This window comes from Urocitellus parryii, chromosome 5, assembly GCF_045843805.1.
Source record: "Urocitellus parryii isolate mUroPar1 chromosome 5, mUroPar1.hap1, whole genome shotgun sequence".
NCBI classification, from domain to species: Eukaryota; Metazoa; Chordata; class Mammalia; order Rodentia; family Sciuridae; genus Urocitellus; species Urocitellus parryii.
This window is the reverse complement of record NC_135535.1, coordinates 137,942,459-137,970,019: the sequence shown is the minus strand read 5'-3', so window position 1 is coordinate 137,970,019 and position 27,561 is coordinate 137,942,459. Positions and strand designations below refer to the sequence as shown.

Sequence of the window (27,561 nt, the reverse complement as noted above, 5' to 3'; positions counted from 1 at the left end):
ATCTTTGTCTAAGAGCCAAAGCCAAAGTCCTTACTGGGACTGATAGGATCTACCATGAACTGGTCTGATTCTCTCTCTAACCTATACTCTTACTTCTCTCCCTTTTACTGAGCCTCATTCTCTATCACACTGGCCTCTGTTATTCCATCAACATGTTCCCACCCCTGTCCTTACTCTGACTAGGCTCTTTCTCTGCCTAGAATGTTCTATCCCATAAGTCTCTTTCTTCACCCAGATCTCTTCCCAAATACACTTTATTAGGACAAACTTTCTAAATGTTCCCCACCTACAAACACATTGTAAATATTCCTTTTCTACACTTTGTTTCTCCTCAGAAAATATCATACCACCACTCTATTTTACTTATTGATCTTATTACTTATTGTTTCTCCCACCTGTTATAAAACTCCCAGAGAAGTTTGGGGGAGGGATCAGTTTCATTCTCTGCTAATCTTCAGTGTCTCCAAAATTCCTGGAAGATGGTAGGCACTTAGCAATTTTTTGATTAATAAGTAATAGATACACGTTAATGCTCTCTTCTAGCTCCGGTGCCTCATATGGATAGGTTTTGTTTGGATGCTGTTACCTCAATAAATTACATTGGGAACTACTATTTCAAAATAGTCTCAGATCTTAAAAATTTACAGCTAGCACTGGATTAGAAAATGTATTGCAAAACCTTCATTTCAAATTGACCAAGATTTTTCACAAAAGTTTGACTTGCTTAAAAAAATATTTATCTGTGATTCAAGTTTACCCCTTAGATTTGGTCAACATTGGGAGAGGGAGTTATTTTGGAGGAATAAAAACTGAATATCCAGTGTTTTCTTGTTTTGTTTTGTGGTTGTTGTTACAGTGCTGGGGAGTGAATCCAAGGCCTCATTCATGCTAGGCAAGCACTCTACCACTGAGCTACACCCCTAGCCCTTCAAGTGCCTCTTTAGCAGATTCTGAACTTTATTTCCATGTCCTGATTTCCAGTGACTTGAGACAAAATTCAAATGTTACACAATTTGCCTCAATAACTTCAGAGTGAACTCATATGTAATCAAAAGACCTTTCTGATATCAAAATAACTTTAATCACCTTTAGTAATTATTAACAAAAATGAAAGGTAGGTTTTGCAAAAGCAAATTTGTTGTGTCACCATGAACTGTTATCTTTTGATGGAAAAGATGAAGTTCAGCAAAGTGTAAATCTGTAACCTGGTAAAAGACTGTAGACTTTGCCTTCAAAGGGCTGTAAGACATACACTCATCCACCACCTCCTTCTCTTGCAAGTTAAATCAGCACAGCCGGAGAGTTTGAGAATGTCCAATGAAAAAACAATTTAGTAACATTTGGAAACAGTGTAAGAATTAGAATTTGTCTTAAAGGTAGTTTTATTTATAAATGTTCAAAAATTTTCATAGTTTTATTTATCTGTTTTAAGGTTTATATTGTCTCCTAGAAATCCTTATGCCTGTATTCACCAGCATTTTAGGATTATAAACTGAATGCAGGTCTCAATTTACACTATATTTTAGAATCCATAGAAAAAGTACTTATACTCTAAATATATCAATAAAGGTACTTTTCCCAACCCAAGTTGTTACATTTATATCAAATCACTACTATTACAAAGAAATTCTAATCTGTCCTTTGCAAGATTCAAAACCGATGTGATTCTGCAATCTGTATACGGGGTAAAAATGGGAGTTCATAACCCACTTGAATCAAATGTATGCAATATGATATGTCGAGAGCTATGTAATGTTTTGAACAACTAATAAAAATTTTTTAAAAAAGAAAAAAAAAAAACCTTGCAAAGTGTAGACACTGAACCTGGTATGTTAACTTATTGAGTTAATAGGCTGCCCATGAAACACAATGCCCTAAAGCTGGGCAGGGAGTGGAGCCAGCATACAGACAGAACTAAATACTTCTTAAAAGAATGAGTGAGTTGACCTGGGGCAAGAGTAAGCAACAATATCACAAAGGTCACAGGCAAGAAATGGTCATACTCATCTGCAGAAAATGACACTGTTCTGTCCCTATAAAGATGATGAGTATTCTTCCTCTGGAATTTTGTATGTTTCCCTTTGGTTTCCTAAAGTATGTTGAAAATATTATGTTCTAAATAATTCCTATGAATTAGTTTGTAGGCTTTTTTATTCTGTCACCTTAGTAATAGAATACCTATTGCTATTATTACTAGCAATAGCATTATTGCTACTATTGATAATCTTAATACTAGTGATATTACTATTATATTACTTAAGTAATAATAATTTTAGTAACAATTCCTTGAAGCTTCACTTTTTTCTTCTGTCACTCAACTTTTGACCCAGTTTCCTATATTATTAATGGTTTATATATTGTTTTATAAATGATGATAATATAGGAAATCTCAGTGTGTTTGATAAAAATTTTTCAAAAGAATCTATAGTCAAATACATTAGGGTTCCATTTGGTTCAAATAATTGTAAAACACATCTCCTCTATGCTGGGCAGTAGAGCACATTAAGCAGAGTAAAAACCCAGCATTAAACCTTCACTGAGCTGCTTACACTCTGGCCCACCCTATGTACATAGGAGCCTCTACAGCCTCACTCCATTACAGCTTGAAACCTTCAGAATAGCCATTATTCTTGTCCTGGAAACCTGTGAATTTGAGTAACAACTATGATGTTTGGAATAGGGTTCAAAATGGACTATAGACAACAAAATCTGAAACTGCACACAGACATGACCTATATAAACTTTCATCATTTCCTAGATTATACAAAGGGTTGAGTTGTGTATGTTGTAATGATCCAGGTGTTGGTATACCCTTCCAACACCCCCTCCAAAAAATCCATTATTCTTGTTTTGTTAAAGTCTATGCCACATTTTCATTCTGTGGCATGTACCATATGTGGCTTCTGTACATCTATCTGTCACCAGCACACTTTCCTCTAAAAGTTTACCTTTGGAAAATAAGTAGACAAGTGTCTTAGAAACATGTGCAATAGATAAATGAAGCTCAATCTCAGAATTTTGATGTCCTGTCTTTGCTGATTTGATATAGACACAATACCCTCTTCCCCCCATCTATAAGAACCAAACTTCATATTCTTCTTCTTTTTCTCCTTTTTTTTTTTTTTTTTTTGGTACTGAGGATTGAACCCAGGGTCACTTTACCACTGAGCCATATCCCCAGCCTTCTTTATTTCTGCCTTTGAGATAAGGTCTTGCAAAGTGGCTGAGGCTGGCCTCAAAGTTTCCATCCTCCTGCCTTAGCCATCTAAGTTGCTGGGATTACAGTATACAACACCATGCCCATATTTTCATATTCTTCTAATTGATGTGAACTCATTTGTATTTGACCATTTGGTGACATCCTAAGGTAACTGGATTGAGAATTAGTGACCTGCATACTAACAGGAGAAGGGGTACCATACATTTTCACCTTCTAAGTTTCAACTATACTGAACCTTTTAAAGCACCCTATTCTTTTATTTAATATTTATTTTTTTTTAGTTGTAGTTGGACACAATACATTTATTTTATTTATTTCTTTTTATGTGGTGCTGAGGATGGAACCCAGGGCCTCGCATGTGCTAGGCAAAGGCGCTGAGCTACTACCCCAGCCCCTAAAGCACTCTATTCTTAATGAGTCCCTTTAGTCACCTACTTTGTTTGTGTATGACTGTTAGTTGCTTTGACTTCAATGACTTATTTGTAGAGAATGTTTCCTAAAGATGTTCTTCATCAGAAGGACAAGTTTGGACTTGGCAACAGTAATTTACTTAATTTATCTTAAATTTGATTTCAGTGAGCTACCCTAATTAACCTGATTTTTTGCTGATAATCACTCTCAATGGAATCAAATCACAAATCCGGGGATGGATTGAGCGGCACCCAGAAGGAAGCAGCCCTCCGCGCACTGGTCCAGCGCACAGGATATAGCTTGGTCCAGGTAGGAACTTCTTTTGACATCTGCTGAGACTCGCCACTGAATTCGCACAGTGGTGGGAACATTAGAAGTCCTCAGATGCAAACTGTAAACTCGTGTAACTCTTCACATGGGTGTCTTTTTCTGAAAGCGAAGAAAAGTGCATCCTTTCAGTTCTGTGGTGATGGGTAGGTGACAGGCCTTCTATTCTAGGTTATCCACTCAACCTTATCTTGTCACTTAAAAACAGAGTCAGTATCCACAGTCATACAGACTCTCACAGTTTTGAAAAAAACAATTTAGAATATGAAAAGGCCAGTGGAATTTCCCATTCTTGGCAAAGTAGAACTAAACTAGTATTTCAGGAATCAGCAAAAGAGAACTTCATCGGAACTAGCCTTAGTTTCAAGAGAGATCCCTGAAGATATAGGAGGACTTCTGGGTATGGGTTCAAGAAATGAACTTTTGGCAGCCTACCTATTCCAGTTTTTTTTTTTCTCAGAATACCTCCCCATCCAGCCTAGAATATATAACACTAAATTTTGCCTGTGCCCTGACCAAACTATCCTATGTACATAATGAATATGCCACAGTGAATTTCACCTTAATGAATATCTATAATGCAATAATTTAAAAAATATAAATAAATAGAAGGACTAGCAGAGTAGAGGAAAGCAACCAGAGGAGGGATAAGAGAAGAGAAAGTGGAAAGTCCTAGGGACTGAATTGGAGAAAATTATATTCTATTGCATGCATCATTGTGTCCAAATGAAGCCCAATATTAGATACATCTATAATGCACTAATAACAATTTTTAAATAAAATAAAAAATATCAATCTTAAAACAGTATTTATAGACATTGGTTATTAAGAATTGTCTGTATATTATCATTGCTATTATAAATTCCTCTAGAGAACTTATGCTGCACTGAAAAGCAAACCTGTTAGATACATATATTATTTAGTTGAATAAATAATGTTCTTTTTAAAGTAAGACAAAAGTATTTTAAGTCAGCTTTTGTCTTTCATCCACACACTTTTCCTACTTAACAAATCTAGGTACTATCATGAATATAAATATCATCCATGCCTAACCATAAAATATGCAACAGTATCCTTTTATTAGATGTTCTTTCCTCAGATAGTTGCAAAATATACAATTTGTTTTGACCAATTCTATAAATCATGACATGCTTCATTATATGTAATACAATGCTCAAAGTTATTGGTATTCTTCATCTGAATGATCTTAACACCATTTCTCTTTCCCACGTATATCAGGATGGAGGGTGATTTTTTCCATTTTCCTGCTTTATGCTTTACGCTCCCAATGCCAATTTGCTAACTGAGTTTTCTGGCTTGGAGTTGAACAGAAGGGAGAGAGAAAAGCAACAGGAGAAGAAAGGAAAGACCCTGAAAGATATTGAAAGTTGTGGGCTGCTTTGTAGGATTGTCAGAGATGCCCTCCATCCCACAGTCACAGTCTTTCACCTGGCCATACTTTTCCCAGGTCAGCCTCTTTGTGTTGAACTCCTTTTGACACCAGGCAGTATTCTTGGAGAGGAACAACAGAGGGGTTCCACAGGTAGTCATACTCCACTTCCCTAAAAACATTCACTCATTTTTTGACCCAGGAAACTGCAAACTAAAGCAGCCAGCTCCCCTGGCCAATGTCAGGGCACTAGGCCACCTGACAGCTCACCTTTAGATATCTCAGGAGTGAGTGTGTTCCCACACAACCTGGTGTGTTCCCCAGATACAAAGGCAAATATCCAGTGCTTTTATTAACACTTTTTCCCTAGTATAGGCAAAGGGAGGGACACCCTTCCCCACCAATCTCTACTGTGCAGGGAAAGTGCGACTCAATATTTAACAGCAGTTGCTTCCAAACATCTTTGTGTAGACTCAAAAAAATCCTCTGTTTGTACAAGGCGGAAGCAACCCTCTTTTCAACTAATTATACCTGAGCACAGGTTTTTAAAAGTTAAAAAAAAAAAGTTATAGACTATAAAAATCTACAGAGCTTCCCCTATCACTTATAAAGTTTCCTTTTAGGAAACCTGAATAAAAATTTTAATCATTCACTATATGGAAGCACATTAACTTTAGAAATAAAAATATTTAAAGTTTACTAATGATTTAAAAATAACATGACTTTTATGGCTTTGGAACAAGAAACATCAGCTTCTCCTTTGACTTAAATAAAGTCAGCCATGGAAAAAAAATTTTTTTAATCTTTTTAACAAATCCTAAGTAACACTCCTTAACTTTGTAGCGTAATTTTCTTTTAAGTAATATTCGTTAACAGAATGACTATTGGATCAGAAGTTCTCCAGTAACATGAAAGCCTAAAATTCTAAATACTTGTTATTTAGACTTACAACCTCTAATCAAAATGTAAATACAAATGCAATTAGTTTCAAGTGAATTAAAAAATACCTCCTGATATTAGCTGCAAAATGTGGAAAATCACTCAAATTTTCAAATCAGAAGGCCTATAATCTAATGTGTTCCCTACTGTATACAAGTTGTATGATCTTGAGCAAGGGATTTAACTACTTTAGGCCTTAATTTCCCAAAAGTCCTCCACACCTCCACTGGGCATAAATCTGTAGTTCTAATATCTTCTGAATCTGGTTATTAGTCAGCAGAGTCAGCAGACTGGACTATTTGGTTGAAGAAGTGAACCAGACATGTGTGAAGATATAGCTTTAAACTGGGTGACTTAGGAAAAATCTTTTAGTCTTCTTCCTACTCTGGATTATGGCAAAGACTATTATGATTATCAAATAAAGACAGCAACAGCAACATCAGGTTTTCCTTTTTTTTTTTTTAGAATCAGATTTACTTTTTAAAACATTTCCATACAAAAATGAAGAAATATCTTAATACAATTCAAGGAGCATACCCCTAAGGTAATGGTTTTAGAATTTTGTGGTATTTGCTAAGTGATGGCGTGGTAGATTTACTTTGGCTGTATCTTCACAGTCTCTGATACTAAATGTTAGATTCTTCCAACACAAGAATTCAAAAACAGGGTGACAACGTTGTCTTCTCATCACTAGCAGAACAAATACAGCTATCAAAAATAGATTTTTCAAGTTACTTAATAATATGAGATAATCCTTTACATGGCAACTGATATAATAATATGTGCTTTTGAGGATTTAAAAGCATGTTTAAATGAGGATTTAAAAGCATCTTTGAATATTGATAGCTGAGAATTTTTATCAAAGTACTTTATAAAAGAAACTTAAAACAGAACCCTGTATATAGTAGGCATTGATAATAAATAGTATTGATAAAAATCATATAAAATTGACAAGTGCAAATGTAAACTTTATAGTCGCAGTATGCCATATAGAAATACTTGGGTATTGTGCTATACAACATTAACACATAAACAGCTTTTGTCGCTGGGTATGGATTATTTGTATGGGTTTATTTTTTTCCTAATTTTTAACTCCCAATTACACTTTCCAGACTTTCTAAAGCTAGTATATGTTTCTTTGAGAATCAAAGAAAAAAATCACATTATGATGGTCCTTGTCCCAAGAATGAATTAATGGAGTGGGTCATAAACTCAGGTACGTGATGCTTCCTCTGCCTGAGATTTTCTCCTTAGACCCAAGAAAGTACATATTCACCAATGAGCATATTCAGAAAACTTTGGACCCAATGTGGGGTCAGTTTACATTAATTTTAGTTCTACTACTAGTAAATTTATGTCTAATAAATATCACCCTCAAGTAGTTTGAGTACTTTTTAAAAGTAGACTCAGGATTATCATCATATATAATTTACATGATTTACAATACAGTGTATATTAGCATTACTTGTTCAAGTATGCTATTTTATAATCTATTTTCTAAAAATTATATTATAACCCAGTCAATGTTTATGAACTCTGAGAATTGCATTCTTCTATTTATATTTTTTTGTTCTGGGGATTAAACCCAGGGGCACTTTACCACTGATCTACAACCCCAGCCCTTTTTATTTTGAGACAGAGTCTCTCTAAGTTGCTTAGGGTCTTGTTGCTGAGTTGCTGAGGCTGTCCTTAAACTTGTGATCTTCCAGCCTCAGCCTCCCAAATCACTGGGCTTACAGGTATGTATGTGCCATAACATCCTGCTCCTATTGCATTATTACACCAATGGTTGCCCTAAATGAACATCAAGGTTTTTTTTTTAAACTTTGTTTTTCTGCTTGTTTCCTTATTCTATATTATTGAAACCAATGTGTTAGTGCTAGGTCTTGGGAGTACAGAAGTATAAAAACATAGCCTGGCCCAAAGGGGACAGAGTCGATGAGATGAAAATTAACTTATCTAAAATTTAAAATGGCAACATAAGTCAGCCTCAAATGAGCAATGTAGTAAAAGTAACACAAAATATGAGTATACTTTTCTGTATAAGGCTCTATAAAAGTTTTTAAGCTTCCTTCAAAGAAGTAAGTGTATCCCTCCTGTCCTATACATCCACACCAACTCAAGAACCAGCCCTCAATCATTCATTTATCAACTCATTTATTGATTCTCCAAAGAAAAACATGGTTTCTGCCTTCGTGGAGATTATTCTCATATGGAAGACAGAAAGTAAACAAATAAATAAAATAATTATAGGTAATAAATCCTGGAACATCATAAACCAGGTTGTGTGACAGCATATGTCAGGTGATCTTCTTCAGAAAAGATGGCATTGAAGCTGAGATTTACAGAACAAAAGCAAACCTTGCAGTCAAGAAGATATTGTGCATCAGAGGGGACCACTCCTTCACCAAAGTATTTGTAAAATGCTTGATCTTGGTGAAGTAAAGATTTTTATGAATCTTAATTTCAAAGACCTAGAGAGATTACAACAGATAAACAAGAGACTTTAAGTGGGCTTCCTTTACTCTTGGGATCAGTCCCCTCAAGCTAAGAACAAAATACATTCTTTAATTTCCATCCCTGAAACTTTGCTTCAGATGCATTCTCTCTTATACAGAGTTTCAGTGCAACTGTGTTTTGATTCTAATTTGTTCAACTCTTTAACAAATACCTACAAGCCATAAGGTACAGAGGATAGCGTTACATCAACATAAGTCTGGTTAGAATACCAATCCCCTTCTGATGGTAAAGGTAATCCCACCTAAATTAACTACCCTTCTCTAGTCTGGTATAATATACATTAGTAATTTTAATTGGGCCTCTCAAACTGTCAAAGGTCAAAGACAAAGAGAGGTTCCTGGAAAGTAGCTACAGAAAAAAAGCAAATAAAATATAAGGGGGTTTCAGTATGCCTAGCTGCAGACTTCACAGCAGACACCTTACAAACCAGGAGGGAATTAGATAATATATTCAAAATTCTGAAGGAAAAAAACCCACCTATAATGAATACTATATCCAGCAAAACTGTCCTTCAGAAATGAAAAGGAAAAAGCAAAACTTGGGGAATTCATCGCCACCTTGTTAAAGGGAATTCCGAAAAGACAAAAGAACACTAATGAGTAAAGGGATAAAACTCACTGGTAAAATAAGGATCCAGACAAATTCAGAATACTCTAATACTATAATCATGATATGTAAACCACTAATATCTTTAGTATGAAGAGTAAAAGACAAAACTATTAAAATAATAACAAATATAATAATTTGTGACATTGAAAATTCAAAATGGGGGTAGGGGTTAAAGAATAGAAGTTTCAACTGGGCCTGGTGGAGCACATCTGTAATTCCAGTCACTTGGGAAACTAAGGCAAAAGGGTCATAAGTTCAAGTTCAGCTGGGCAATTAAGTGAGATGTTATAGCATAAAATTAAAAAGGCTGGGGGCGTGGTCCATGGTAGAGCCCTTTCCTAACATGTGCTAGACTCTGGGCTCAATCCCCAGTATCTTTCACACACACACACACACACACAAAGTAGTTTTCTTTCTTTCTTCTTTCTCCCCTTCTTCCTTTTTACATAATCAAAGTTAACTTCTTATCAGTTTAAAATAACCTGTCATAACTACAAGATGTTGTTTGTAAGCCTCATGGTAACCATGAAGCAAAAAACTATAATATCCTTTTTTAAAGCAAATAAATCAAAACATACCATGAGAGAAAATAACGTAACCAAAAAGGAGACAGTGAAAGAGGAAAAAGGGAATAATGGATCTACAAAATAACCAGAAAAAAAAACCTGACAAAATGGCAGTAGTATATCCATAATGGCCTTCGAGGTAAATGAATTAGGTTCTCCAATTAAAAGATACAGAATGGATGAGTGGATAAGAGAAAACATGACCCAGCCATAAGCTGCCTACAACAGACTCTCTTCATGTGTAAGGATACACGTGAACTCAAAGTGAAGGGATGGCAAAAGATATTCCATGCAAATACACAGGGAGTAGCTATACATTTATCAGACAAAATACACTTTAAGTAAAAAAAAAACTATAAAAAAGACAATATCGTTAAATAGTCATAAATAAATCAATTCAACAAGAGTCCATAACTAATACAATGAAACCAATAAGTAACTTTAGGACCCCGAGTTTACTAATTGGTTTCATCTGAACTCATCCAGAGAAAAGCTGATGGAAAAACACTGTGACATTGACAGTTTTTTCTAACCACTGCACACACACAAAAATTTAGGAACAGAAATAGGAATTTGACTTCATGGCAAAATATAGCTTCTGGGTCCTTTTTCTTCTATGGCTTGTTCTCACCACATGATCACATCCCTGCTATCCAAAGACTTAGGTCATTCACCAAGTACATGGATACCAGTTCTTTAAATAGGTGGCAATAAGCCTGAGAACAGGATGGGACCAGTACATCATCACAGACTCATGCTTCCCTAAGCTTATCACTCTGGCTACCCATGGGCCAACTTTATTTTAAAGCTCAGAAGAAACCTAGCTTTTTTCTAGCCAGAGGTGCCAGAGTGTAGTGTAGAAGACCCCCAATGAAGGATCCCATTAAGGAGAATGTATGTGCCCAATATTTTTGTGAATTTCATCAACCCTAGAGGTATGTACTAGAAGCTATTTTCAAAAAGGCAGCCTAATAGACCGTTGGTATATAAAATCTTCAGTATACACTTCAAAGTCTTTGCAAACTGTCCCTTAAACTTCTAGCACAAAGATTTCCCATTTATCAGATTAGAAACTAATGTAAACCTCATGACCCAAATATGAAGAAGCATGGACAGGAGGTTTAGTCTGTACTCGCAGGCAACTTCAAGATGTTTCTAAGTGATATCTATTTGTTATTTCTTATCAGCAACCAAAAATAAGTGACTTCATCTTTGGAACCATTATAAGATGCAAAGACAGCTTTCAAACATAGCTAGACAGAAATTATTGAGATCATGAGCTGTGTCATCATGTTTATAGAACTTCAGTGTCTGTAATCCTTTATAACATTATTTTAGATGTGCTGAACAGAGAACTGAGATGATGTTAAGTGGTACACTGCCAAGCATTAAGCAACCCTGAAGCATATATTAAGGAATTATTCCACTCTCAATCCTCCTTCAGGCTTTCTGATGAGAAAAGTTAGGTGATGGAGTCATGTCTTGAACAATCCCCCAACCTCTGCTCATCTTTTTAAACAAACAGTGTAGGACAAGGACTCAGATCTTTTAGTAGATGACCATGCCTAGCTAGAAGCTGATCATGATTTTCCTCTTTCATAACTGTATCTGTAAGAAAATAATGGAATCTTCAGCTGCTTTAATAGAATTAGTTAATCCAAACAAGCAAACTGTATCTGTAAGTAAATAAAAAGTTAGATGGGCCTATTTGATAAATAATAATTACCTTTTAAATAAAAATTACCTTTCATTTGTAATAAATGATAATGATATAGATATTCTCTATCTACATAATGTATATATATATATATATATATATCCTATAATATGTATTAATCCTATAGTGTACTCACATATGTTATTATATATGTATACGTACACATATATACATATATAAAATGTAGTATAAGTTTCTTCAACAGTGAGTCAATGCAAAGAAAGTTGTTAAGTAATTAATAGAATAGATGTCAAGTAGATATGTATTTTCAACCAGAGATATACTAATTTTTAAAATTCCAATACATTACCTGTAAGGCTTCCATGGATTAACTCATAAAACATCCTATGAACATTTTTCTGCATTTAAATATGGCATCAAAGTCAGCCTCCCTTTCATGAGCATCCTAGCACCCCACAGGACTCTTGCAAATGCCTAGTAAACCCCATTTTTATTTATAGATGAAGAAATGAAAGAAAGGATTGAGTGCCTTGCCAAGTCCCTCAGCTTGTGAAAAATTAAAATTCATGGGTGTATGATAAAGAGAATAATGACTATATGAAATTCCTTGCATGCCAAAATCCAAGTGCAGTAGATGAGATTACCCTTGGCAGATGTTGAAGTGGGAAAAGACAGGAGAGCAATAATCTAAACCAGATGTTCCTTCTTATGTCTTTATCCAAATGTGGACAGTTTTACATAACTTAATGGGATCTTCAGCTGCTTTAATAGTATTAGTTAATCCAAAAAGAAAAGCTGTATCTGTAAGTAAATAAAAAGTTAGATGGGCCTATTTGATAAATAATACATTCCCAAACCCCCAAAGAATGAACACATCACTAAAGCTATCACTGAGTGATTTCTTAAGTGCACATTAGAGGCTCCTGTACACGGAACACTGTGTCAAAAAAAACACATGTGCAGAGCCAGAGGTGAGCATAAGCACAGCAACTCCTGGCCTCCGGAAGAAAATGTGCTCCACGGTCCATCATCATGCAAACCTCACTGCAAAACATAAGTAGGGAGTCATAGATATATTTAACTGTAAATGAACACAATACCTTATTTTATTGATTTATTTTTATGAGATGCTGAAGATTGAACCCAATGCCTCACATGTACTAGAAAAGTGCTCAACCACTGAGCTACGGCCCCAGCCCCAGAAGAGAGTCTTAGTAGTGAACTGGCATTTTACTTTTCCCTCCATTTAAACTAACATACATGTCATTGTTTTCTGACTTCAATTTCATGTATTCTTGAATTTAATATCCCATATGAATGGCAAAAACTTACATTATAAAAAGCTTCATAAAAACACAAGTCATTTTAAAAAGCCTGCTTGTTTGTGAATGCTTCAAATATTGATGTACAGAATCTCTAAGGGGTGGTTTGTAATACATAATCCTTAAAGGTAAAACAAAATGATTAAAATATGCTATTATTAAATGTGTCAATTTGACCAAAAAAAAAAAAAAACAACCTGATTTTTCGCTTTCATGAAACAACTAAAAGGATGAAATTAGGACTGTTTACCTAGGCAACAGAACTTAAATTGTCTATTCTTAGGATAATATCTGGCATTCATATTGCATATGCCTTGTAAGGATTATAGAAAATAGCTATTAAGAGTAACACCAACTTCCTGAGCATATAAAAATGTAAGTCACATAAATTATGCCCACTAAAAGTTCCCAGTCTAAAAATAGATTTTGCCACCATGATGTCACCATTCTTAACAAGATGTGAAAATGAACAAATCGCACAAAACAGAGAATTATCCTTTATATAGAATCAATGAAATGAATATTCCCTTTGGCACTGTCTGTTCTTTCCAGGCAACAAAACCTCCATAAGACTCAATGTAAAAATCACATCTAGGAGGGTCTTTTCAGTAGATTTTATGTAAGGACCATTAGACTTGCTTTAGACCCCATCATATCATGAGGGATCTGGATATAAATGGAATGTAATTGAAATCATGTCTTATAAAAAGTTTTAGTCAATCTCACAAATTAACAAGTGGGAACCCCTAGTATAAACTCAGGAACCACAATAGACACAATCTGGACAGATATTCTTAATGTATTGGTCTCAACTCTGAGAACTACCCACAGCAGTTTTACACAGAACCACTGTCTTGAGTATGACAAGCAGAGAAATCTAGAAATGCCACCCAGTGTGGATAAATTGGCCAGGAACAGCAGCAAATACAAACCCAGCCAATTGGAAAATGGATAGAAGAACATCTGAAAGCAGTTTAGTTAGGAAAAATATGCAAATACTTCCCTCTTGGAGAGAAAGAAAAATATAAAGAACCAAAGAGAACCACTAAGATGATTACAGATTTATAATAGCAAATCTGCAAAGATCCATTAAAAGAATCAAAATTATTAGTCAGAAAACAGATTGAATGAGGGTTCATCAATTAATAGCCTTCCAGTTTGTGAATGAAATCATGTATGAGGAAGCTACTCTCTGGTCTCCATAACTGGTGAAGCCGGCAATAACACACAGCATGTAGAATCATGAGGCTGGAAAGCCTGAGAAGAAAAGTCTTCACAACTTTTGAATACTAAATACACCATGAAGTTCACCCAAGAATCATGGAACCCTTATTCTAGTGTTTTCTGCAATAAATTAAACCACTTTGTCTTTGGACAATTCATGCAATGTCTCTGAGTTTCCTCATCTATAAAATGAGTAAATGGGCTTAATCGAGAACCGAAAAGCAGGAATATCTTGATGACAAACATGGACCTAGGATTCAGATTTTGTCTCTGCTGCTTATTGCTTGTATGAATTTGGATGAATTCTATGCCTTCAGTTTCTTATCCTCCTGGGTTTGTTGAGAAAATTATTTAAGTTAATATATATAGAACACTTAGCACAGTGCCTGATTAACCAGGTTTAGCTGTTGTTTTGCTGCTGTTAATTTTAAGTGCAAATAACAAAATATAGTCTTGGCTAAGTAAGGAGAAACAGTTTATTAAAAGGATATTGGATTATAGCAATTTTGAACTTAGAGAACAAGATTCATGAGTGAGCTTTTAGGAATGAAACCTCCAAACACATCACAGATTGTTATAAGAAAATGTATCCACCATTGCAGAATGCTCAACACTAAAGTTTCTACCACTGTGATTTCAGAACCAGAATTTAATTTAATTTTACTGTAAATCCAGGGTCATCCCAGTTTTTTCAAGAGAAGTTGGAAAAGCAAGTATCTGTCAGGAGAAAGAGATTTTGCACAGATTCCCCAAATATATATATAAATTCACATGATTGGTGGCCAAATGAACTCAGCATTTTCAATTTTCATGCTAAGGCTTATTGCCCAGAATGATCTATTGAAGAAGGCTGTCTGCTTTTATTGAAGGTCAAGAAGATGGTAGCCATAATATCTTTAAGACTCCATGACTCTGTTAAGAAGGATTTGAAATATCTGTGACAGGAAGGATTTCCAAATACTCCTGACATGCAAACTGAGTTACTGGGTAGTCTCGACACTCAATATTTAAAATAAAGCCACTGGGTTTATAGTTAGAATTGGGTCCTCAATTTTTAATTTACACAGTTGAATTATGTATATGTGATTAATGAGAAAAACAAATTTCTAAGTCTTTGATTGGAAAAGTAAAAGTTCCCAGAGTTTAATAAACATCTTTTCATTTTAAAAAAATTCTATATTTTCCTTTGAACTATTAATACATTCAGGCTGCTTGGGAGATCACATCCCATAAGAATGATATCAGCCGGGAGGGAAAAGAGCAGTTATAATTGGGCTTTATCTATTTTAAACTCTTCAACTATAAAAATAGGGCCTGCAATACCAGCAAACCAGAACCCGAACTGTCCTTTCTGAGTAACGGACAGCTATTCTAATCCCATGACTAAATCCCAAGGCCTGTCTTAAATAGTTCTGGACTTCTAACTACTGGTGCATTCCAACCCACTGGTTGGCTCAGCAAGCACATCTCCTGCACTTCATGAACTTAGAGCATCTCTGGGACAGTCAGACTGTTTGCAATACCAAAGACTATTCTTGGAGAATTTTTTTCAAGTGTGTGTAGAAACCACAGAAACACAATTAATAAACTTTCTTAACCATCTTAGCTCATAAACAAATGAATCCTCTTACATCCATGATATGTACAAAATAGGGCTGGGGATATAGTTCAGTTGGTATAGTGCTTGCCTTGCATGCACTAAGCCCTGGGTTCAATCTCAAGCCCCCCCACCAAAAAAAATATATATATACACATACATAGAAAATACTATATATATATATATATATATATATATATATACACACACACACACACACACACACACACACACACAAACACACACACACACACACACATACAGATACAGAGAGAGAAAATAGCTTGGTGACAATTTTAGCAATTATAACAAGAAAGTTGAAGGCAAAATTAGAAATATCTATCTGTTGGTTGCCTGTTTTCAAACTATCAGATAAAGCGTGTCAAATCAGAAATTCTGAAAGAGCCACTCTACTCTCATGGGACGAGGGGTTGATTTCTTCAACCTAACAGGTAGAAATACTGCCAAATTTATATTAAATTTATTACAATGATCTCTTGAATGTTATAGACATCTAAGATATACAGAAATGAACTCAAAAGGCATTATCATTAGTCAAGTGGAAAGACATGGCCCAAGCAGAACTGTGATTGGCAATAAACAGGCCTCTCTGAAAGATGTTCTCCCCAAAATTTGGTGTTTTAAGATGATTGAAAATTGGAAAAGATTTTAAATGCAGCAGAGAGTTTGCTATTTAATAACATGATAAACTTTTTCATAAATAAGGATTATTTTAATGTATGTATGTGTGGTAAGGCTCAGGCTTCCCTATGTCAAGGCAGCAACATTAAGTTAATAAACCCAGGCCTACTTCCTAGGTCCAAATCCTGGCTTTTCCACCCCATAACCATGTTAGCTCAGCAAGTTGCTCTATGGAATTCATGCTTTCTGTAAATTAGGGTGAAAAAAACATCACTAACCCATGACATTGTTCTGAGAATTAGATCACCATCTAGCATATAGTATGTACTATGTAGGTATTTGTTAGAGAATAAGAAAATCAATGACTAAAACCTTCAATATCTCTACCAATGTCATATTTCTATTGAGAGCACTAAATGCTTAAGTTTTTTTTTCCTAAAAGCATGAAATACTTAAATTCTTAGATTTGTCAGTGACACCACAGTTTCACTTTCTTACAAGGAGTACTGGGTATTCCTGTAAGAATATAGGGTCAGGAAAAAATTACAAGAATTCTATAGTCAAATTTTTAAGTATTCAGTAAAATGAAAAGTATCCAATTGCCTGAAACAAGAAATATCAAGGCAAGATGGAACATTCATCTATCAACCTTTCATATTATTTGAAGCAAGATGGTTATATTATCAAGAATCTAAAAGGGTCTTGACCACAGACATCATGTAAATTCTGTGATGCAAACAGCCTTTGTGCAAACTTTACAAAATAATTAAGAAAGCCAGGTGTGGTGGCTCAGCCTGTAATCCCAGTGTCTAGAGAGGTGGAGGCAGGAGGATTGCCAATTCAAAGTCAGCCTGAGCAACTTAGTGAAGCCCTAAGCAATTTAGAGACCCTGTCTCAAAATTAAAAAAAAAAAAATTTTTTTAAAGGGTTGGGATGTGGCTCAGTGTTTAAGTGTCCCTGGGTTCAATTGCTAGTACTTATTAATAATTAAGAAAGAGTCAAGTTGGTGTAAATGTTTAACAGAGATACTAAAATCTGTTTTACACTAATTTTTTAATTCAATAGATATTTATTCAGTGAATAAGATCATATTTCAGGGGTCTTGTCACAATTAATAGTTTATCTAATAGGTACTTACAGTAGATTGCTATGTTTAATCCCTACAGCAACCCTCTGAAAATCCCTTTTCCAAATTTCTTAAGGTTTGATATATTTGGAATTTCAGAAAATTTTTTTGTTTTTAGAAAGGCAATATGTTGCAATCTCAGAGTGACTTGGGGACACAACAGCTATCACAAAAAACAATGTCTTTAAAAAACTAACATAATTTAAAATTATAGATAGAAAAATATTTGGAAAAGCAGACTGAAGTTCTTAATAGTAACTACTTCTCATGAGGAATAAAATGATACATTGGGGCTTTTCTCTTTTTCTTTTATACATTACTATTTTTTCTCTAACAACATGTATCATCTTATAGCATAAAACATCCTAAAATATTAATTGTGAAGTTAGTAGAATGCTGACATTTGGCCCCTTATATTTTCCTTTTTCCAAAAATCACAATAAAATGTAATGACCTGAGCTCTAACTGTGCCAAAGTGCAAAGTAATTTGTTTATCTTTCCCCAGCAAATGAACTATTACAGATCAATAGCAGTGGATTAGGACCATACTTTCCTTTGGTCTTTAACCTCTAGAAAAACAAAGATAGCACTGCAGAAAAACACCATCATTACTCCTCCCCAAAATAATTTTTAAAAGAAGAAGTAGTAGTTGTTAATTCAGTTTGAGCTGAGAATATCATTATTCACCACATAAAGAGCCAACATTAGTAAAAACTTCTTAGGATCTTATCAGCTTTGAAAGCAGATTCAAATCCCTCACTAGCTACCCTCCAAATTAGTCAATGCACCTCTCCAAATGTAACTCTTAAGTTAGGAAGCAACCCAAATCCAAGAAGGCAAAAAAGAATTAATAACTGTTAAGCACATATCACAGTCATATCATGCATATTGATGAATTGTCTCCTCCAACCAAAAGCTGATATTACCTCCATCTTACCTATAAGAAAACTGAGGTCTAGAGGAGTTAAGTCATTTGTGAAGGTACCACACCCAGTGAGCAGTGGAGCCAAGAAGTAATTCCAGGACCTTTGCTACCACCCTACATAGCCATTAATGTTAAATCAGAGTCCTGAATATGGTCAGCTCATTTGGTAATCAGATTTTTGGTGAGTACATAACAATAGAAAAAATAATAATTCCTTAATTTGTTAAGATATCAATGCTAGATATTCTTGCCATAATAATTTTTTAAAATATATTTTTCCAGCACTTTACAACTTTTAACAATGCTTATCTCAAGCAAATCTCTGAAGCACAAACCATGGTATTATAATTCACATAAAAGAGACTTCAGGGGCTGGGGTTGTGGCTCAGCAGTAGAGTGCTCGCCTCGCACGCACCGGACCCTGGGTTCAATTCTCAGCACCACATAAAAATAAATAAATGAAATAGAAGTATTGTGTCCAACTGCAACTAAAAAAAATTAAATATTTTTTTAAAAAAAGAGAGAAACTTTACCTTTTGCCCTCCAACTAGTCAAATATTATTACCTGAGAATGATAAATATGTTCCTTATTGTGAATGATTTTTTAAAATGAAATTAAGGAAATGAAACTAAAGATTTTATTGTTTTCTTCTCTCCTTCATATACATCCCCCTGAATTTGCAGGAAAATGGACAAAGAAAATATGGTGGCCCTCCACCTGGTTGGGATGCTGCACCCCCAGAAAGAGGCTGTGAAATCTTTATTGGAAAACTTCCCAGAGACCTTTTTGAGGATGAACTTATCCCATTATGTGAAAAAGTGAGTCCAAATTTAATATTTAACTCTTCTTATCTTTCAAAGGGAAAATACTACTTACTTTGCATTGCTTTTGCTCATGTCCTTCCTGGTCAGTGAAGGCTTCTTTTATTTTTTTTGTACTGGAATTGAACTCAGGGGTACCCACCACTGAGCCACATCCCCAGCCTTATTTTGCATTTTATTTAGAGACAGGGTATCACTGAGCTGCATAGCACCTCAGTTTTGCTGAGGCTGGCTTTGAACTCATGATCCTCCTGTCTCAGCCTCCCAAGCTGCTGGGATTACAAGTGTGCACTACCACACCCTGCTTGGTTTCTCCTCTAATTGCCATTCTTTGACAAAGTTAAAGCCTTTCTAGCCATTAGTGACTATCCCTCCTTGACTCAGCTCTTTGTCCTGTTACTTATAGAAACTATCATTGCTGATGGCTCTCAGATTTATATCTTGTCCCCAATCCATCCACTGATATGACTATCTGACATCAATGTGTCTATCAAACCAGAAAACTACTACAACAGTCTATCTAAAATAAGTTATTGCTCCAACTTCACATTTTAATATATTTTATAAGTGTAGCATTTTCACATAACAACATTGTATATGTTTTCCATAGCTCAAACACACACCTGTACATACTAACTCAGAATAAAAGTTTCTTCTTTCTAAAAGTCTGAATTTCTTATTAATGAAATGAATATCAATAAGATAAAAACAGGGTTTCTCCATGTCATTATGTAACTACTAAGACATAAATTTTTCTCAGTTTTGATTCCAAATTATAATTTGTTGGTAAACTCAAGATTAAAGGGTAAATACAAAATTAAAATTTATTTTAATAATTTACCAAGCAGCTTTTAGCAGCAACTATATTTCAGGAAAATTTAGTAAATATGAGAATTTAATTTTTCCTAGAATGCCAAAATCAATTGTGTGTGTGTGTGTACAACATACATGTATGTGTAATTCAACCTCAGATTCAAAATCACACTTAATTTTATGTATACAATCCCAGTTGGCATATAGACAAATTATGAGCACCTAACCCTGTAAGAATTTTATATTCTTAAACTGAAAATGAGCATCTCAAAAGATCTGAAACACAGATGAAACATGCTCATGTTTTTCTCTAGAAAGAACAGAAGGAAAAAAATATATGTTCATCACTAAGTACTTTAGTGGGGCAGCGTGAGACTAAGCAGAGGAGCCACCAACCACTAATGTGATGGTCTGTGCTCTTCATAACACTTCTCTGCACACATGCCCACATCTATTTGGATCACCCTTGTTACAGCAGCCCACGAGAATGAACTTCTGAGTCTGGGTGGCTAGAGAACACTTGGGGTGCAGGAAGGAGTAGAACATGGGCAAGCAGAAGAGCTGTAGCCAGGGGCAGAGTGAATACTTTTCTGGTATGGAGGTACTGGTCTGATGTCAGCTGTATTGAGATTAGCATTTGCTTTCAGCCCACACACTGAGAAAATCACAGCACTGCCCAGACCATCCTCTGAAACTCACCTGTGTTTATACTGATGTCATGGCAGGAGGAAATACTGTAGCCACATAGTTTAGCAAGATCCCAAATGAGTGTTCCTAGTCTTTGTTTTAAATATCAATGATAGAGTATGACCAAATAAAGGTCAAACTATGAAGACCTCAGAAGCTAAATTAGAAGCCATGGACAAATCTTTTCAGAAATTGTACTTCTGATGACAAATGAGGTTTTAGATTCCTAAAACATTGCATAAATCTCCAGATAATAGTGTGATGAAAGGTCATTTGCTCTGTCAAAATATATTTGGTTAACTCAGGCTGAAATGTCACTTGTATACATTTTCTTTATTTAACTTGACTTTTCCCATGAGTCACATATTTAATCTCAACAAAGCATAAAAATATGTAAACCATTCCACATGAGATGCAAATACCAAACACTGGCAGGAGGCGAAATTCAGAAAATATTAAGTGGGTGTGTATGCGCGCGTGTATACATGTGCACATGTTTATTTAGAAGTACAAGTATATAAATGTGAATTTTCTGTTTCTATTACTTATAGATTGGTAAAATTTATGAAATGAGAATGATGATGGATTTTAATGGCAACAATAGAGGATATGCATTTGTAACATTCTCAAATAAATTGGAAGCCAAGAATGCAATCAAGCAACTTAATAATTATGAAATTAGGTAAGACTGACATCTTCTAAATTAAAATTGCATCAGATAATGCACTTGTATCTATTTTTCTATCAACTTTGTCCAATAGGGCATATGCACAATATAGTCAAGCCAGAAATTAAATGTTAGATCTGTTCTTTGGTGAAAATAAATCTGGTTAAATATTTATTTAACATTAATGCTTCATGATAGGCCCAACCAAGTTCTGTGATATGTTCAAAGAAATGAAATTTACTAATTTATCAATTTCATAAGTATGTACTGGGCACTGTTCCAAATACTGGAAATACCTAAAGGTACAATTCTTTGTCTTTATAGTAAATAAATATATAAGATTATGTAAAATAGTATGAAAAAAAATCAACCAGGGATGTGATATGGTTATGTATGTAGTTGGTTAATTTCATTTGGTGCATTTAAGAAAATATTCTCTAGGAAAGCAAATTTTGATCTGAGATTTTCATGAAAAGCTGCAGCCCTGACAGGCCCAGAAGCAGATTATTACAGAAAAGAACAGCAAGTGCAACCTTCCCAAAATGAGAAACTTGATATGTTTGAAGGACAGGAAGAAAGTCCATGCCTCCAGAAAAGAGAGAAAGGATGTTGTGAGCAACACAGTTGGAGAACCTTGTTCTCTGTGAGGAAGATTTGAATAATATCTAAATAGGAAGGGGAAGTCATAGGAGGATTTTAATGAGATGTATGGTTTTAAAATATTACTCGGGCTGTTGGTTGAAGAACAGGTTACAGCAAAGTGAAAACTAAAAGAGAGAAGCGATGCAGAAGGCTCCTACGTAGCCTAGATCTAGACAAGAGATGACCATGAGTGGACAAGGGGTCATTGGTGGAAGTGACCAAAGAGGGTCACATCTGGAATACACTGTGGAGGCTGAGGAGACAGGCCTGCTAGATATTTGATTTAAAGGGAGAGAGCATTCAGAACTCAGTGGAGTCAGGAGAGAGGTAATAGTTGGGAATCAGCCAAATATAGATAGGAACTACAGGAGAGTTCCAGGATATAATTGATCCTGTGCAACCAATCACCTGTTTTTTTATAAAATGGAAGCAGCTAACTTTATATAACTGAATGAGTTCTAAAAACTTTACTTGAAGGAAAAACGGTCATAAATTCCTTCTTAAAAAAGGCCTCCACCCTGGGAGGCAGATTAGTATAGCAGGGAAACAGCAACAGCTTTGGGGTCGTGCAGGCTTCACTGGACAGTGCCAACAAGTAACTATCTCTCTGTGCCTCAACTTCCTCACCTATAAAATGGGGATAATATGTGATTCATAGGTTTTATTGTGAGTGTATTATACATGTTTTGCAATGTCTAATCCAGTATTTGGGATTCAGTAATAAGTCAACAAATGATAAAAAATATTAGCACAGGTCATCAACTGTTAAGTGCAATTTTTCATATCTATTTCCTTTTTGAAATTCAGATGCACATTAAGATTGATAGACTATTAACTCTGATGAAGGCAGAAAGATTTCCCACGTGTATTTTTCTCCCACTTTCAACAAACCAAAATAAGTCATGCATTATCTTTATAATTCTCTAAGTCAATCAACTACTCAGTCATTTTTCTTAAACTCTTTAGCCACAGGAAAAGCAGAGGGATTTGACAACTACTATTGTCCTAGCTATTTTAATCCCAAGGTTGGATTTTGGAGCAGAGTTGTTTTCTCTGTTGGAGAAAACAGAAAGGGGGCTTCGTTCCCACACATGCTTTCCTGAACCCAGAAGAGCTTAGTGCAATGTGTAAGGGATTGTTTGAAATAAGAATCAGGAGATCTTAGGTCTAGCTAAGGTTCCTTTGGACAAGTCCTTTGATTTCTTTGAATATCACTTCTATCATTAACATCTGATCTTGCAACACAGAGAATAGCACACACTAAAGTGCTTTGGAAAGAGCTACACAAAATATATTAAGATATACCCTAATATTATATAGTGATGCATATGTATATTATACATACATACAGTATAATACTACATAGCAATTGCAAATTTTGACAATTAGACCCAGAAGAAGATTATTGCAGAAAAGAAAAGCAAGTGCTATGCTATGTAGTTAGTATTAGAGTTTATGTACAGTTTATTTATAGTATTATAATACTACATAGTATTATAATACTACATAGCCATTGCTATGTAGTATTATATTTTTGTGTAGCCCTTTTCAAAGCACTTTAGTGTATGCTATTCTCTGTGTTGTAAGATCAGGTGTTAATGATAGAAGTGATGTTCAAAGAAATCAAAGGACTTGTCCAAAGGAACTTTAGCTAGAGTAAGTACATATAGTATACATATGTATTGCCATATAGTATTATAGTCTACGTATGTATAATATACATACGCATTGCTAAATAGCATTATATAGTATATATAGTACTATAAGCATATGTATACTATATATATAGTAATATGGTATTATAGTATATTTTTATATAGTATATAACTTAATACTAGAGTTACTCGATGTCAGAGATTAAAGATTCCCCACTCGTTTTTTTATGAAACCTGGACTTACTAATAGTAAGATTTATTCCCAAAGGGGCTTTTGAGTTGAGATACAAGTGGATTTGGCCAGGTAGGGAATCAATAGAATTTGTTGTATCTACTTAAAACACTGTTACTCACGGGGGCATGTCAATACTTTTGAAAATAGAATACAAAAAATGAATATGATCACTCGACCATGGTCACCATTAATTAGCAGTATCTTCTGAATTTCAGTGTCTTGCCTGTGAAACGGAGATAAAAATATACCTACCTCATGGAGTATTATGAAAAATAGATGAGATAATACACATAAATCTCAGCACCTGACACACTCTGGCTGCTCTATAAAAGTCTGCTGATAATTATGATGGTGATGAGAGAGGAAGAGGGAGAAAAAGGAGAAATGTGACAAAGAATTTGGAAAGACAATTGGTACCCAATGTTGCAGTCAAAGTTTCAGGTGGATGCCAGAAGCAAGGCAAAGGCACAGAAATACCTTACAAATTTGGGAGTGAGATCAATAGAATATGAAATAGCTGAAGAGATCGCAGAGCCACCCTCACGACTCCCACTCTGCCTTGGATCTGTCCTGCCAGAGAGAGGACCTTGTATAGCTCTTCTCCACATTGTCATACCATCTTCCTCCTCATCAAATATTCACTGAACAGCGTCTAGATGCCAGGCTTTTGGAGACATTAAAGTCGTGCCCTCAGCTTTTGAAAGACAACTCTGTCTCCAAGCAATTCTGGGAAGGTTCCTAATAAACCACATACATTTAAAATTAGGAAACAGAAACTCTAGGCTCCCCCTGCTGGTAACTGGTAGCCAGATTAGCCCTCCACGTATTAAAAACATTTTTATTTCTGATTAAATGTCTTAGAAGAGAAGGGGGTTTTATCTTTTTTTAAAGTTCATTTTTTAAAAAATTAACAATTGGAAGATTACTTTATCAACCTTCCCTCCACCAAGACACCATATTCCTTGGACAAAGCTCAACTTTCTGAGATGAATTTGTCATGGATCTGATATGTGGTCCCTGGTTTTTCAGCAAAGCACGGGAAGCAACTAGGACTGTGGCCCAAACCTGGTCAGAATCCCTGCCACACACCTTAGAGCCACTAGTTCACAGAAAATTAGACCAATCTCCCACTTACCTGGTTGAGAGCTTTTATTCATGGCTAATGAATAGTTTCTGTTAAGGATACTGTATTCATTTTTAATAACTTAAAAATTATATGGCCCAATACACAACACATGGAAACATTAAAAAGTACAAAGTTAAAATAATTCTTCCATAACAGAAGTGCTTAAAAATAACCCCTATGTTGACATAATATTGCCTTTCCATATTTTCTATATATTTTTTACATTTTTAATCAAAATGGCATTTTCATGTATTTATCTTACAGACTTTTTTTAACTGAGAAGAATATAGTAAACTGACTATTTTAAATCAATAAGTGTTCTTCTATGTTACTACTTTCAATGATTGCAGAGCATTTTTGGTATGAATGTCCATCTCTTTTGTACCAGTGATTCCCAGCCAGGAGCAGTACTGTCACCCTAATGACATTTACAAAGGGGGAAGGCATTTTTGTATGACCTGATGGATGACTACTGGAATTTTGTGGACAAGAACCAGGAATAAGAAACATACCATAATATACAAAGAGAAAATATCTAGTCACAAAGTCAATGATATCTCAATCAAAATACATTAAATCAGTTTCTTACTATAAAGTATCGCTTACTTCCAATATGGCGGTTACTCTAAATGACAATGATACCTATGCATAAAAGCTTAGTGTTCCTCTCTATTTACTAAGAGCATACTCCCAGAAGGGGCATTATTTGGTCTAATAATATACATACTTAAGACTTTCGAACCATTTTCCCAAATGTGCTCTGGAATAGTTGAACCCATCTCTCCTCTGACCATAAAGGTAATCTTCACCTTTCTAACAAACAATTTTTCACAGCAAAAGAAACAGGAACTGAGGGCCCAGAGGCCACTTTCATTCTTTCAAATCTATAATAGCTTCATCAAATCACTTAATTTCTTGGAGTCTCAAGTTCTTCATCTGTAAAATGGAAATAACACCTACTCTGCCCATTTCATAGGCTCCTTTGTATGAGCCAAATAAGCTAATATGCAAAAGATGTTACAGCCAAGGGACCATTTTTAATAGCTATTGTGTTGGAATAGTTTCTCCCTTTGACTGGAAAAGAAATGGAACATGAAGAGTTACACCCCAAACACCTGCAGGACGAGCAGGGGACACGAGGAATGTGGGCAGGTGTAGCAGCCTCAGCGTTAAGGGCCAATCAGAGAACGGAATGAACACAACTCATTGATCCACTTCTGGACTAAAAAAGAACAGATGCTACTCAGTTTCACATCATTTTTCCCCTTTAAAAATTAAGGACACATCTCCTGATCTCCCCAAAGAAGCCAAAAACTTCATAAATGGTTTAAACACTATGAAGACCAAATACCTCTCTGGCCCAGGGCCATACATTTACAACCTCCCCAGTCAACCTTAACCATCATGTTAAAACAATGATCTTTGTCAATCACAATGCCTGTTCTTTTGCAGAAATGGGCGTCTCTTAGGGGTCTGTGCCAGCGTGGACAACTGCCGATTGTTTGTTGGGGGAATCCCGAAAACCAAAAAAAGAGAAGAAATCTTATCGGAGATGAAAAAGGTCACCGAGGGAGTCATTGATGTCATCGTCTACCCAAGTGCTGCCGATAAAACCAAAAACCGGGGCTTTGCCTTTGTGGAATATGAAAGTCATCGGGCAGCTGCCATGGCCAGGAGGAAACTGTTACCAGGTTAGCAAGCCCCTCCTCAAACACCAGGCTTCTCCTCTCCACCTGGCGGGCCTCAGGCTGCTGCCCTGCCCTCGGAGCAAAGAAAGCAGTGATTGCTCTTTCTTGTTTTCTTTTACATCCTTATGTTGTATCTTCAACTTTTCATCTTTCTTATTTATTGCATACTTGACTCAGTTCCCTGAAGTTTGCACAGATGGAGTTTGAAAACATTCATTCTGTGCCTTAGGTCTAATTTGCATGCACTGGAGAAATCTAAAACTTTAAGCTATAGTAATCCTATTAATGAATCTTTAAAGTGAAGAATCTTCTAAAAATTAAATATAACAATCAGTTATTTTTGCATATAGATTATGTTTCAGGCTTACTAAAAATAGAATATATTATCCATTATAAAGTAGACATAATAAAACTGCAAGTAATCTCAATGACAATTAAGTGATGTACTTTTATTATGACTCCCTGATGTCTAATAATTTCCATCTAAATGAGAGAAAAGAAGCCCTTCTTAAAAGGGCACCTTTGTTGGGTATTCCAGTCACAGGGTGGGTCCCCTTCTGGCAAAAACAACAAGTTCCTGTATTTAAGACTCCACCAAGACCCTATTTTAGTCAGATCAACTTAGGGAAAAGTGTTTTAAGATCCTGAGCTCTTCCCACTATTATGTATAATTATAATGCACCAATAAAAAAAATGAACCTCAGCTTACTTGAAAATGGAGAGGGATTGG

General features: G+C 35.2%; 1 protein-coding gene across 1 annotated transcript in view; it reads left to right on the top strand.

Moving 5' to 3' along the window:
• A1cf (APOBEC1 complementation factor) overlaps positions 1-27,561 on the top strand; it is a 64,368-nt gene that overhangs the window by 14,573 nt on the left and 22,234 nt on the right. The window contains exons 2-5 of the mRNA XM_026410549.2: positions 3,797-3,940; positions 19,181-19,315; positions 21,370-21,500; positions 26,596-26,834. Of these exons, the coding sequence (XP_026266334.1) occupies positions 3,842-3,940; positions 19,181-19,315; positions 21,370-21,500; positions 26,596-26,834 (604 nt within the window). The 5' untranslated portion in view covers positions 3,797-3,841. The remainder of the gene's footprint in view (positions 1-3,796; positions 3,941-19,180; positions 19,316-21,369; positions 21,501-26,595; positions 26,835-27,561) is intronic.